The sequence below is a fragment of the Sciurus vulgaris genome (assembly GCF_902686455.1).
Source record: "Sciurus vulgaris genome assembly, chromosome: 3".
Taxonomy (NCBI): domain Eukaryota; kingdom Metazoa; phylum Chordata; class Mammalia; order Rodentia; family Sciuridae; genus Sciurus; species Sciurus vulgaris.
The window spans coordinates 130,927,953-130,941,765 of NC_136463.1; the positions used below are offsets into that span (position 1 = coordinate 130,927,953).

The 13,813-nt window shown below is 32.0% G+C and overlaps 1 protein-coding gene across 1 annotated transcript in view; it reads left to right on the top strand.

The window, feature by feature from the left end:
- AGPS (alkylglycerone phosphate synthase) overlaps window positions 1–13,813 on the top strand; it is a 125,490-nt gene that overhangs the window by 28,800 nt on the left and 82,877 nt on the right. Inside the window, exons 4-8 of the mRNA XM_079132209.1 lie at window positions 1,818–1,938; window positions 2,037–2,111; window positions 5,091–5,162; window positions 6,681–6,760; window positions 10,903–10,983. Coding sequence (XP_078988335.1) covers window positions 1,818–1,938; window positions 2,037–2,111; window positions 5,091–5,162; window positions 6,681–6,760; window positions 10,903–10,983 — 429 coding nt within the window. The remainder of the gene's footprint in view (window positions 1–1,817; window positions 1,939–2,036; window positions 2,112–5,090; window positions 5,163–6,680; window positions 6,761–10,902; window positions 10,984–13,813) is intronic.

Genomic DNA, 13,813 nt, shown 5'->3' on the forward strand with positions numbered 1-13,813 from the left:
GCTACTCAGAGGCTGAGGCAGGAGGCCATCCTTAGAAACTTAGTAAGACCCTATCTCAAAAATAAAGTAAAAAGGGCTGGGAATGTAGCTCAGTGGTAGAACTACATTCTGGGTTCAATCTGCAGTACCACCAGAAAAAAAAAAAAAAAGAAAAGAAAAGAAAAAGTGAGACTGAACAGCTAATCCCTACCCCTTCCAAACCAAATTCTTTTTTCTTAAGTCTCTTTTTTCATCTCTTAAATTCTTTTTCTGTCTCAACTATTTGTGATTGCTTGTCTTTGACATTGATACAGTGGATGTAGTATATTCAGAAATGTCACCACCAGTTTGGATACATATCCATTGAGCCCTTTCAATTTTTAATAACATTGTTATTGTTATTTTAGGGTGTTCTTTTGATCATTTCCTTCTACTTCCCGGTAAATTCCATGAAGTCTTTTTTTTTTTTTTTTTCTATTTAACTCACTACTGTATCCCTAAGCCTAGGTTGGTACCTAGCTTATAGCAGACTTGCAGTCAATATATTAGATGAATGAATTCATAAGAAACCAAGAATATAGAAATACATCGTTTTTTTTTACATATTCTTTTGCTTTCTTTTTCCTGAATACTGTATCATAGTTTTTTTTTTTTTTTTTTTTTTTTTTAAGATTTGCACATTTGATATGCTAGATATGCTATTAGGTTCTTTTCACAAAAATTAGCACGTTTAACCTGCTTTCCTCATAGCATTCCTACACATTTGGTGGTGGTTTCAGTTTTTTTTTTTTTTTTTTTTGGTCACTGTGACCAAAAGACCTGTTAAGAACAATTAGAGGAGGAAAAGTTTTTTGGGCTCATGGTTTCAGAGGTATCAGTTCATAGAAGGCTGACTCTTTAGTTCCAGGCCTGAGGTGAAGCAGAACTTCATAGTGGAAGAGTATGGTGGAGGAAAGCAGTTCAGGACATGGAGTCAGAAAGCAAAGAGAACACTGCTCACCAGGACAAAATATAAACCCCATACCTCCAGTGACCTGTCTTCTTCAGTCACGCTCTGCTTACAGTTAACTGCTCAGTTAATTCATATCGGTAGATTAATACTCTGTTTAGATTAAGGCTCTCGTGACCCAATCATTTCACCATGAAACCTTCTTGCATTTTCTCACACATGAACTTTTGGGAGACATCTCATATCTAAACCTTAACAGTGGTGGTAATCTCATTTAATAATAGATGAAGAAGCAAAGTCTCATAGAAGTTGAGTAACATACCCAGTGTTACATAGTTTTGACCTTAAAGTTCCACATTAGGTTCAAGATACTTTTTAGTTAAAATTGGGTATCCAGTTTATAATTATGTCATGAGGTTTTTTTTAGCCCATAATTTTTTTTTTTAATTACTGCCAGACCTTTTATTGGTCTTTATAAAATGGTCATTGAAGACTGGGAGATAATAAAGATCATCTGCAGGGGAAAATATAGATAATGCAAAACACAAATAGTTCTCTCCCACTCTTTTGCCATTTTCCTTAAACTAAAATTGAAGCTTGGTGACTTCTTTCTTCCCTGTTCTTGATTGCAAATAATGAAAAATGGGTTATAGAAGCAAAGAGGAAATGTGGGACCTCTATAACTCATGTTATAAGATATGATTAACCAGACTCTTTGTTATTTGCCACTGTCATGAAGTTGGTTTCTGTTTTTACTACTTGGTATTTGCCAGTGCTTCTAGCTTTGAATGCAAAAAAGAAATCCTCATTTTAAATAGTCATTCTCCTTAACAGAGGTATTCAGAATTTATTTTGGAAATAAGTCCAAGAAACCAATTTTATTTTCTAGGCATCCTTAAATCCTAGTGACACACCTCCTTCAATTGTAAATGAAGATTTTCTTCGTGAACTTAAAGAAACTAATATTTCATATTCACAAGAAGCAGATGATCGAGTATTTAGAGCTCATGGTAAGCTACTTTAAATTGGTACCATTGACTTTTAATTAAAAATTTCCTAGGTGTTTTAAAAGATATTTTTACATTTTTTCTTTTTTAAATCAAAACAGGTCATTGTCTTCATGAGATATTTTTGCTCAGGGAAGGAATGTTTCAGCGAATTCCTGATATAGTTTTATGGCCAAGTAAGTTTTTTTTTTCTCTTTGTATCATTAACTTAGTATCGTTAAATATTAAGTAAATTTAGTACTAGAAATATATACTTTTTAACATATGAGTTAAAAAAAAATAAGTAATTGTATTTTTAAGAAATTACTAAAGGCCATGAAACACTTTCTTGATCAGATTGTTATGAACTTTTGGTTTTAAGGATTGTTATTGATTATTAAGTCTTTAAGTTAAATGTATATAATTATATTTTATGATCAATAGAAAATATATATTTCGTCCACTTGAAAGCTTAGAGAAATTAGTACAATTTATTCAGTTACGTAGAAATCGTTAATGAACATAATTACTGTAAAACTAATAATCGTAATTTGATAACATTAGCTTGTGGGCTAAGAAATAAGATTGTGTGGTAAAACAATTGTTTCAAATATTTATGTTTATATTTACTATCTTTGAAATGAATAAGTTTTGAGAAATTAACATTTTGGATTTGGCTTGGGAAAGAAGATGGATGAACTTTCTGTTATTTTGCTCTCAGTAAGGAATTAGGTACTATATTTATGTGTATAGTTTTTTTCTTTTTTAAACCATCTCTTTTAGCAGATGATTTAAAGCAGGGCAGGTGTTTTGTTCCTTGCTATCCAGGATTTCATTGTTAAAAAAGTTACATTGATCTCTAACCACTTTTCTCTTTAGATTTTCCACTTCAGAGTTTATAGTGTATTTTATTTTCAAAACATTGATTCATTCATGGACTCTAAGGTCTTAGATAAGTTACTTCTTACTTTACAAGGACTTTTCGAAGGAAAAATTATATTTTAAGATGGGGAGAAATAGGAGGTAAGGTAGGAAAATCCAAGATCATATGTAACAGAGATTAAATTTGTTTCCTGATTCTTGGGATGTTTATTTTCCCATACATTTGGAATAGTTATAGTTTTTTGTCTCCATTTAGTACAGAAATTTAGTTGTTTCCAAGAAAAAGGAAAAGTTACTGTCAAGTAGAAGAAATATTTTTGTTTTGCCTGCAGATTTTTTAGTAACTTTAGGCTACTTCTCTGTACTTCTTTACCAAGATTTGTGGAAGGTTCATTCCTTTTTTTTAATGGAAAAATGGTTTTCATTCACCACAGAAAACTTAGTAGACCCTATTCTCTTGATATATCTTGAGAAGAAATTTCAAGTGTGTCTTCTAGGTATTTTCATCATGTTTGAATATTGAAGTACTGAGAGAATTCCATAGTGGGAGTATGTCTTTCTTTAAGAAGTTCAAATATTTTTAGAAAGCCAAATGTAGGAAACAAAATGAATTGTCATACACAAATTTCTTTTCTTTGTAAAATCCATTTGGTTAGTTCCTACACATCTTTGCCCTTCCATTTTATTTCCCTACCCCAATTTGTAGTTCAGTCCTTTATTATTGTGTAACTGCATTTTTGCAGTGATAATTTTAAAGGTTTTCATACCTCAAGTTTTACTCTTTAGGCCTTCCATACACTCTCCAGAGGCTAATTTTTGATAAAGAATTTCTTGCATTTTATTTCATATTTTATGAATCTCTATGAATCACATATTCCTGGATGAATCAAGTTTTTTTATTCTATTGAATCTTCTGGTATGAGGGCTTCTTAGTAATAGTTTTGTTTCCTAGCATATTATTAGTTCACTGTGGCCTTCATTTAATTTGATATAAATTCTTATTGTTGGTGCTTCATCTTTGCCTTTGCATGAGGTCAACTTTTGAGAAAGTGCAATTTGAGGTATTGCCATGGAGTGGGAGTGACTGTCTCATCTTGCAGTTTGGAGACCATCCCCAATCTTTAAGTGTGTTTAATCTGAAACTGAATTCTACATATTGCTTTAATGGAATGACTAGGGCTTGTTTAAGAGTAAATACTTGTGATATATGTAACTTGCCTGCTTTGGGGGTCATCTTTAAAGCAAAATTTTCACCATTGTGACCTTTCTAAAGTGTGCATATCTTGAGCTTTAGTTTGGACAGATGGTTAGTCACTCATATAATGCATGGTTTTGGTAGTAAATATGCTCATAAAACTTAAAATTTCCTTTAGCAGTAACATTTTAAAAATTACTTCACTCACTTAATAATACTGGAACTTTTAGACCAGTGAAAATACAGACTCTGCTAATGTCCTAGTGCCACTCATATTTAGTCTTAGCACCTCTTATTTGGCATTTAAAATCTTCCACAATTGGTTTTTCTTACTTAGATAACTTCAACACTGATAAAGAACCTTTAGTTAGGTCCTGGTCCATTTTGTGTAAGATTTTAATGTTTTTCTAAAAAGAAGAATAAAGAATTATCAATGAAGTGTTAAAATTAGTGGGTGAAAGTATGATGAGAAACACACTACATAGTCTAAAGATATTTACTAGTTTCAACAGAAAATATAATATCCAGACACTAACCAAATGATTAGAGTTAATATTACTGGAAATGAGACATGTCTGTGTGTGCATCATGCACCTCCAGAAATATTGCAATGTGAAAGGCACAAACTCCACTTCTGTGAAATTCCTGCTGAAACATAAAAATATGTTTTTAATTATGAGGAAACATACAAATCCAAAATCAGTGTGTGATTCTGGATTTTACCCTGGACCAGAAAAAGGAACTTTAGTGGAACAATTGACGAAAGTTAAGGTCTGTTGATGAGTTCATTGTTTTGTATCAATATTAATTGCTTCATTTTGTTAAGTGGACTGTTGTAATTTAAGATGTTATTGTTTGGGAATGTAAGATGAAGGGAATTCTTTATAGTATTTAGTGGCTTTTTTGTAAATCTGAATTACTTAAAAATGAAAAGTTGAAAAGAACCTGTTATCTTTTAATACAGCTATTTAGCACATTAATGAATAAGTAAAGAAAAAGTTTGGATGCTAAAGAACTTTATAGACTCTTTTTATTTTTCAGGATTACCCAGATATTCTTAGCCCTGTAATTAATTTGTTTTCCTTTTTTTCCCCAACAGCATGTCATGATGATGTAGTTAAGATTGTGAATCTAGCGTGCAAATATAACCTTTGTATCATACCAATTGGTGGTAGGTATTGTACTTTCATATTTAAAATATGTAAATTTGTTTTGTTTAAAATATTTGTATTTTAAGTGTTTGTTGTGTGCTGAAACATACATTCCTATAATTTTGATGTGATTATTTTAAAAAAAATTGGTTGATGTTGCTCAATTCTCTGAAGAGGTTTACCTAAACTGAGACTTGGTGTACATTTAGTTCATGTTTTTTTTTCCCCCTCTTTGTGAATCATAGTTGAGACTGTGATGTAATGCCTAATTAAGAAAATGTTCCTGCTTAGCACTTACTTTCTAATCTGTATGTTTATGGACATGATTTTAATTTTCAAAGGCAAAATACAGATATACCCAATCTAAACCTTTGAGAAGCAGTCATCATAGAGCATTATTGTGGATTACAAGATCACAAGTATGTGATCAAATGGTTTATATCTTCTCATGCAGGAAACTATCATTGTTTTGCATTTTAAAATGCTTTTGATCTTTTATTGACTTCATTGTCCTAATAACTTATCTAAATCAAAGGTAATAAACCTTAGTGAATAAATTGGCATTGATGGAATGGAAATGGGACATCAACAATTCCAGGAGCTCCAGATTTCCTTTTCAGCTCACACTATCTATCAAATTCATACAATTAAGGGACTGTAGTGCCACTTCTTATGAAATATTTTTCTGACTTAAAATGACTGTGACAAGCAAATAGTTGTTACTGATTACAGGAATCATGTTTGTAACTGATAATGATTTCTCTCCTCTTATGAAATTAAGCTGATCCTTACAGATCAGCATCCATATGCTTCCTATGGGAGGTGACTCCCACACATTTTCTTCCATCAAAATATATGAAAGTACCAATTGAAATTTATTCTGATATAGGCTGATACAGATCTAGTTAAGAACTGAAAGTACTGTATTATTCTTGATTGGTATCAAGAAAACACTTTTCCTTTGACAATAAATATTAAAACAGCAGTATATTATTTAAATACTTCTATGTATTATTTATTCTATATTAAAGTCGCTTTTTCACCAGTGAATATACTAGCTTGTTTTTAAATATCATATAATCTGGACATTTTAACTTGTTTTTAATTTATTAAAGCCTTTTTTTATGAGAATATAATTTTAAATGATAAATGAATCTCATAATTAAAATAGAAAGTAGTTAATGGTAACTAGCTATATAGAATGTTTCTTTTCTTCACAGTAATCATTTGCTTAGAATTCTTCTGATTATGTATTTGGAGTTCTACAAGTTGCTAGGGGCTTCATGTGAGTTTGTCATGTTCAGGGAAGGAAGCCATATCCCATTGCTTTCAATTCCATAATATTGCTTCATTTTGGCCATAAGTAAAATAAAGTTTTCTTCTAGTGTGTTGTTAACATTTGCGAATTGTATTTTGCAGGGTAGAAATAGGTGTCATTTTGTTAATGGTTCTATCTATATACTCTCTATTAGGAATTTGCCCTAGAAATGTAGCTAAAAGTAAAATATTTAAACATGAAGTTGTTTTTATTTTGGCAGGAGGAACAAGTGTTTCATATGGCCTGATGTGTCCTGCAGATGAGACAAGAACGATAATTTCTTTGGACACTTCACAAATGGTATATGATAATTTAAGAAGTATTTGCAGATAGAGTTATATTTAAAACATTGTCCTTATGGCTCTGTCTCAATTATTCAGAAAAAGATCTGTTTTACATTTTGTTTTGAATGTTTTTCATCATTATATTTTTGCCTTGTCTTCAGATATTCAGAATCTAAGTTCTTTTACTCTGAGGTGCATATCTTGATGCCATTTTACCAAATAAGAATGTGAAATTGATAATTTGAGAAACATGAATTAGAAGGTTGACATAATAGATGATTTGATTTAATTTTCTGTCTGTCTAATATAATATCTATCTAGGATCTCTCTACTATGAGCTACATCCACAGTTCTTTTTTATTTTTTATTTTGAAATGGTCTCACTAAGTTGCCCAGGCTGACCTGAAACTTGGGATCCTCCTACCTCAGTATTCTAAGTAACTGGGATTATAGGCCTGCACTGCCATGCCTGACTCTGTTTTTGAAAAACAGGACAGATAATATTAATCAGTTAAGGTTAATTTGAATAATCAAAACTTGCTTGTCTCCCACATTTATATAATGCTGTTGCATTTTTGCTTGGGGATGAATGGAATAACTAATTTTAATGATAGGTTTTAGTTTAAAGTTTGGATTTATTGTGGTCCAGGAATTGGGTGTTGTGCTGTGTGTTAAGGCTTTAATTTGGGTTTGAACTTTATATAGTCAATGGACACAATATCTTTATTTTATTTATTTATTTATTTATTTATTTATTTTTCTTTTATTTTAATTAAAAATCATAAATTTACATAGGGCAATGTTGTTTGATTCATTCTGTTATTTTTTTCCCTTCCCCCCACCCCTCCCACCCCTCTTTTCCCTCTATACAGTCCTTCCTTCCTCCATTCTTACCAACCTCCTTATCCCTAACCCTAAACCTAACCCTAACCCTAACGCCAACCCCTCCTACCCCCCCTTATATGTCCTCATCCGCTTATCAGCGAGATCATTCGTCCTTTAGTTTTTTGAGATTGGCTTATCTCACTTAGCATGTTATCCTCCAATTTCATCCATTTGCCTGCAAACGCCATAATTTTATCATTCTTCATGGCAGAGTAATATTCCATTGTATATATATGCCACAGTTTCTTTATCCATTCATCAACTGAAGGGCATCTAGGTTGGTTCCACAATCTGGCTATAGTGAATTGAGCAGCTGTGAACAATTGAGCTACAACCCAAGCCCTATATAGTCAATGGTATTCCTGATTATTTCTCTATTATAATAAAAACAACTTTAAGAAGAACACCTTTTTAATTCGAATTTTTTTCACACACCAGTATAAAAAGAATGGTATACCTATTGTCTAGATTAGTTATTAGCATTTTGACATACTTGTTTTATCTTTCATTTATTCTTTAGTATTTTAAAACAAATCCTTTAAAAATGCTCCTTTACATCTAAATATTTTTGCCTGTCTCTTTAAAAGAAATATTTTCTCAGGCTGGGGAGATAGTGCAGTCGGTAGAGTGCTTGCCTTGTAAGCACAAGGCCCTGGGTTCAATCCCCAGCACCCCCCAAAAAAAAAAATATATTTTCTCACATTACTACTACATTATTATCACTCCTGGCAAAGTCAAAAGTAATTTTTTATACTCTTTAATATCCAGTCTTTCTTTATACAAAATGCCTTTATTTTGTAGTTTACTTGTTCAAATGGGAATTTAGAAAAGGCTTATTTTAGCTTTTGGTTGTTTCTCTTAAATCTTATTTTATCTGAAAGCTTCCTCTTCATCCCCCTTTTACAAATGTTTCTGATTTTCCAAGAAACTATGTTATTTATAGCATAGAATGACTTGCTTTGAATTTGTCTGTTGCTTCTTCTTGATGTCATTTAACTCTTTTAGGCCCTTTTATAGTCTAGTTAGATTCTGATTATGTATAATGTATAATCAGAATAATTTTTTTTAAATAACATTAATACTGCATAGATGGTGGTATGCTTTTAAATTTTATTTTATTTTAAATTGACATAAGTGTTCATGTTTGCAGGGTTATTGAAACAAAAGTGTGATGTTTTGATACTTTATGTAATGATAAAATCAGAGCAATTAGCATATCCATGACTTTGTAATTATGGGCTATTTAAAAATCATGTAACATTAGGAGAGATGATGATAATATAATAGCTGATTATCTCACATTAGTGATGCTAAAATTGATCACAAGATTTACATGGTAGCTGCCTGATTATTGTACTGTGAAGTTCCTCATCAACTTTTTTCCTTATTCCAGAATTTAAAAAAACTATAATTACTTAAAAGATAGTTTTAGAACAGCCTATTTTTTTTGGAATGTTTTTGAATTTTTGGCTCTTTATTATCCTGTGCAAATTTACCTCTATGTTTGTTACCAAATATGTGAAATAGTATTACTATAGAAGGTTATTGTGAAGATTAAAGGAGCTAGTACAAGTAAAAATCTTGATGCTGAGTAGATGTTTAAAATTTTGAAGCAGGATTTTAAATACCATGTTTCCAACTAGTTTTGTATAGTCACTGAACTGTTAACCTGGGATTGTTTTAAATATGAGGTTGGACGGGTACTTATAACTGTGATTTGCATTAAAGTCAGTAAGTCTCATCTCTGTGATTTTGCTCATTGTATTTCTGATATAATACATAGAAAATAAGGGAATTAGAGTTATATTTAAATAGATATAACAATACTAAGGCCTGTTGGCCATGAAGTTTTTGTTTGAGCTTGGGTAGTATATACTAGATCCTGTACATATTCTTGAGGCTTTTATGTGAGTATCCATAAAGGTGTGGTTTTCTTCTCTGCCTCCTTTAATTTCTTTTTTCTACCAAAAAGATGTTTGGGCCCTTAGTGGGTACAAATAAATATTTAGCACACGAGTATAATTGCCTCAAGGGTCAGTCTGTTGAGGAGGAAGTGTACATAAATTATACATGTGGTGCCCTTAGATTAATAAATTATTTGTCTTTTTATTCAATAATTTAATACTTTTTTTTTTGTTTAGCTGCTACAGAACCAAACTCCCCATTATACCATAGTTATCTTGAAATTACTGTTATAGTCAGAGTATAATTAATGAGTTTTATATAACAAACGAAAAAATACATTCACATTGTATTTAGTATTTATTGTACCCTTTGAATTAAGCAGTACAGTTATTTGTATATGTTCCAATTTGGAATTTAGGCAGACACTGCTCCTTTTGTATTGTCTCTTGTATTATTCTTATCATTAACTAGACTTATTTATATTAGTTATTATTATGCAGTTGAACATAACCAAAATACAAAGTAAGCTTCCTTGGGATCCAGCAGATGCTATATGTTATCTGATTGCTCAGCCAAATAGAAGGGGAAAGAAGTATATATATAAGAAGACACATATATACATAGAAATTAGGCCAAATAAGAATGTTAAAAACACATTTTTATTGTCAGTCATACATTTCTGCAGAAAATATTCAGCTTCTTTTGAGCATGAGACAGGGATGTGCTATGTTTTCTACATGGGGTTTCTCATCTTTTTCCAGATTGAAAGAAAGTAGAGACGCTATTTACTAATTCAGATGCTTTGGCAGGGGTTTTCTTTACTATTTTCTGATTCTTAAGTTAGATATTAGATAGGATTGCTATATTGACAAAAGTACAGATAGTATCTGCAAAATGCCAGGCGTCAATATGCTAGTTTTTTTGTGTGTGTGTGTGCAGTATCTTATTTATTCCCTATAGGACCTGTCTACATTATTAGTATATGTTATTAGTATATATATATATATATTAGTATATATATTTAGTATATATATATAAGTATATATATATATTTTGCAAATGAGGAAACACTAAGCCTAGACAGTTATTTGCCTATGCTAAGAGGTAGAGTTTAATTCAAATTAATATCTGCACAAAGAGTCAGTATTTTAAACCAACACCTGTATGCTATACTGCCAGTGTTATTATGTCTGTTATGTTTCATAGTAAGGGATAAGTAAAGCTCATTTCCCACATGTATAGTAGCTGAGGAACCCTACTTGTTTAATTACTATCTTGTCACTTGTTGCTTTGAATTAGGAAGTTCTGTATTACTGATAAAATGTTAGTAGCACATGGAGATGAGACTTCTCTCTTCCTTTGCAACAGAATCGAATTCTGTGGGTTGATGAAAACAATCTGACAGCTCATGTAGAGGCTGGTATAACAGGACAAGATTTGGAAAGACAGGTATGTTATCTCTTTAAAGTTTTCGAAACCTCTGTCCTCTGAATGAAGTGCCTTTTACAATGCTTTTTTTTTTTTTTCTGTTTTTTTATGAATTTGCCAAGTTTCTAATGTGGGTCAAGCATTAAAGCAAATGTTGAGAACATAGTAGCAAAAATGATTATCACCCACTACCCTCAGGTGGCTTATATTATATTAGGACAGAAAGTTAGTAAATAGAAATTTAATGATTCAGAGTGAGAACTGCCATTTGAAGACTAAATTCAGGGTATATTGGTCATCAGATGGGGCCAGGTGTGAAGAACGTGGACAAAGAATATGGCAATTTGAGATCAGATTTCAAAGACAAGTCAGATTAGCAAAAAGGAGATGAGGTGGGAAGAATAATCTAGTCAGAGTAAGAAACATGTATAGCGGCCTTAAAGGTAGTTATTGCTTTTGTTGGGGACTGCAGATAGCTGAGTTTGCCTGCAATGCAGTATGTATGTAGGAGAACATATATCTTTGGTTTTAGTATGTTGGATGGGAGTAGGTATGGGAGTAAGAGGGGTGCAGCCAGAAAAACATGAAGAGGTCAGAAAATAAAGGACCTTATAAAACCACTTTGAGAAATTTGAACCTTATCCTTAATACCTTAGATAGTTCTGACTATTTGGAGGATGGATAGGCCATGTAATAGCTGATTGAGAGACTGCTATAATAATTTAGATGAGAGCTGTTAGTGACCAGATACATAGTAGGAGGAATGGAAAGGAGCAAAATGAACACATTGGAAATATAATTCTCAGATCTTGATGATAAATTGCATCACCTAGGTAGATGTTGGTGTTTGCTCTTCACTGAACTTTTCAATGAATAATTTTATTGTAAACTGCTTGTCTATGAGTAGTGAAACTTATAGAGTCCTTATGGCATGTTGGGGGATTCTGAAGTTGAACATCCTTTTATGTGCATATTTGCCAATCATATATCTTCAGGAGTGAAGTGTCTGTTGAAATTGTTAGCTCAGTTTTTTTTTTTTTTTCTTTTTTTGCGGTGCTGGGGATTGAACCCAGGGCCTTGTGCTTGCAAGGCAAGCAGTCTACCAACTGAACTATATCCCCAGTCCTAGCTCAATTTTTAAAATGAATTGTTTGTTTGTTTTCCTATTACTGTGCTTTGAGAGTCTTTTTTTTTTTGATGCCAGGGATTGAACCCAGGGGTACTTTACCACTGATTCCACTGAGCCACATCCCCAGCCCTTTTTATTTTATTTATTTTTTATTTTGAGTTGGTATCTCACCAGATTGCCTATGGCCTTGCTAAATTGCTGAGGCTGGTCTTGAACTTTCAAACCTTCCACCTCAGCCTCCTGAACCTCTGGGATTACAGGGATGTGCCACAATGCCCAGCAAGAGAGAGACTTCTTTATGTATTCTGGGTATAAGTCCTTTTTCAGATACATGCTTTACAGATATTTTCTGCCAGTCTGTGGCATGTCTTTTTATTCTGTGTATTAATTTTATTCTGTGTATTAATTTTTTATCTTACATATCATGCTTCTGCTGTTACATCTTAACCCAAGGTTGCAGAGATTTTCTCCTATTTACATTGATCAGCTTAGAAGAATTCTGAGTTAGTTTACATATAGTTTGAGGTATTGATATTGATTGAAACTGATTTCTTTTTGAATATGGATATCTAATTGTTCCAGCGCCATTTGTAGAAAAGGTAAAATTTCTTCACTGTAACACCTGCACCATCATTTAAAACGAACAAACAAAACACATTTGTCCACATATATATGTGCATCTGGTTCTGCACTGTTGCATTAGTCTGTGTATATATTTTTATGGCAGAATCACACAGAATTACTGTAGCCTTTTAAATTCATTTTCAAAGTTGTTTGGGTGGTTCTAGGTTTTTTGCATTTTTATATAAATTTTTAAATAACTTTGTCAAAATTGGTTTGGGAAAAAAAAAAGCCTGATGGGATTTTGATTAGAATTATATTGACATCTGAATAATACTGATTCTTGTCACCTGATGTATAAACACAGTATATCTTTAGGTTTTTTACAGTATATCTGTAATTTCCCTCAGCAGTGTTTTATGGTTTCTGTATGAGGGTCTTAAATATTTTCTTAAAATCAGATTTGTCCCTAAGTATTACATAGTATTTGGTTCTATTGTTTGGGTTTCTGATTTTTAAAATTAACATATAGAAATAGAATTGATTTTTCTGTATTATTCTTACATCTGCAACCTTATTAAATTCACTGATTAGGTTAAAATTATTGTATATCCCATTGGATCGTCTACATAAATGATCATGTTGTTTGTGAATGAAGACAATTTTATCTCTTCCTTTCTAATCTGGATATGTTTTTTCTTTTTTTTTTTGGTAGCAGGGATTGAACCAGGGGTGCTTAACCACTACATCCCAAGCCCTTTTAAAATTTTTTATTTAGAGAGGGTGTTGCTAAGTTGCTCAGGGCCTTCCTAAGTAGCTAAGACTGCTTTGAATTTGTAATCCTCCTGCCTCAGCCTCCTGAGCTGCTGGCATTACATGCCTGCATAATCTGGTTGCTTTTTATTTCTGTTTCTGATTATACTGACCAGACCTCTCAAACAAAGAAGTGAGAGTGGATATCCTTGTCTTATTCCTGATTAGGATAGATATGTTCAGACCTTTACCATTAAGTATATGTTAAACATAGGTGTTTTTTGTAGATACCCTTTATCAAGTTGAGGAAGTCTCTTTTTACTTTAGAAAATTATTATTAGGAGTAAATGTTGGATTTGTGAAATGCCTTTTTGTATTTTATGGCAGAAATTATGGTAATTTGAGGTG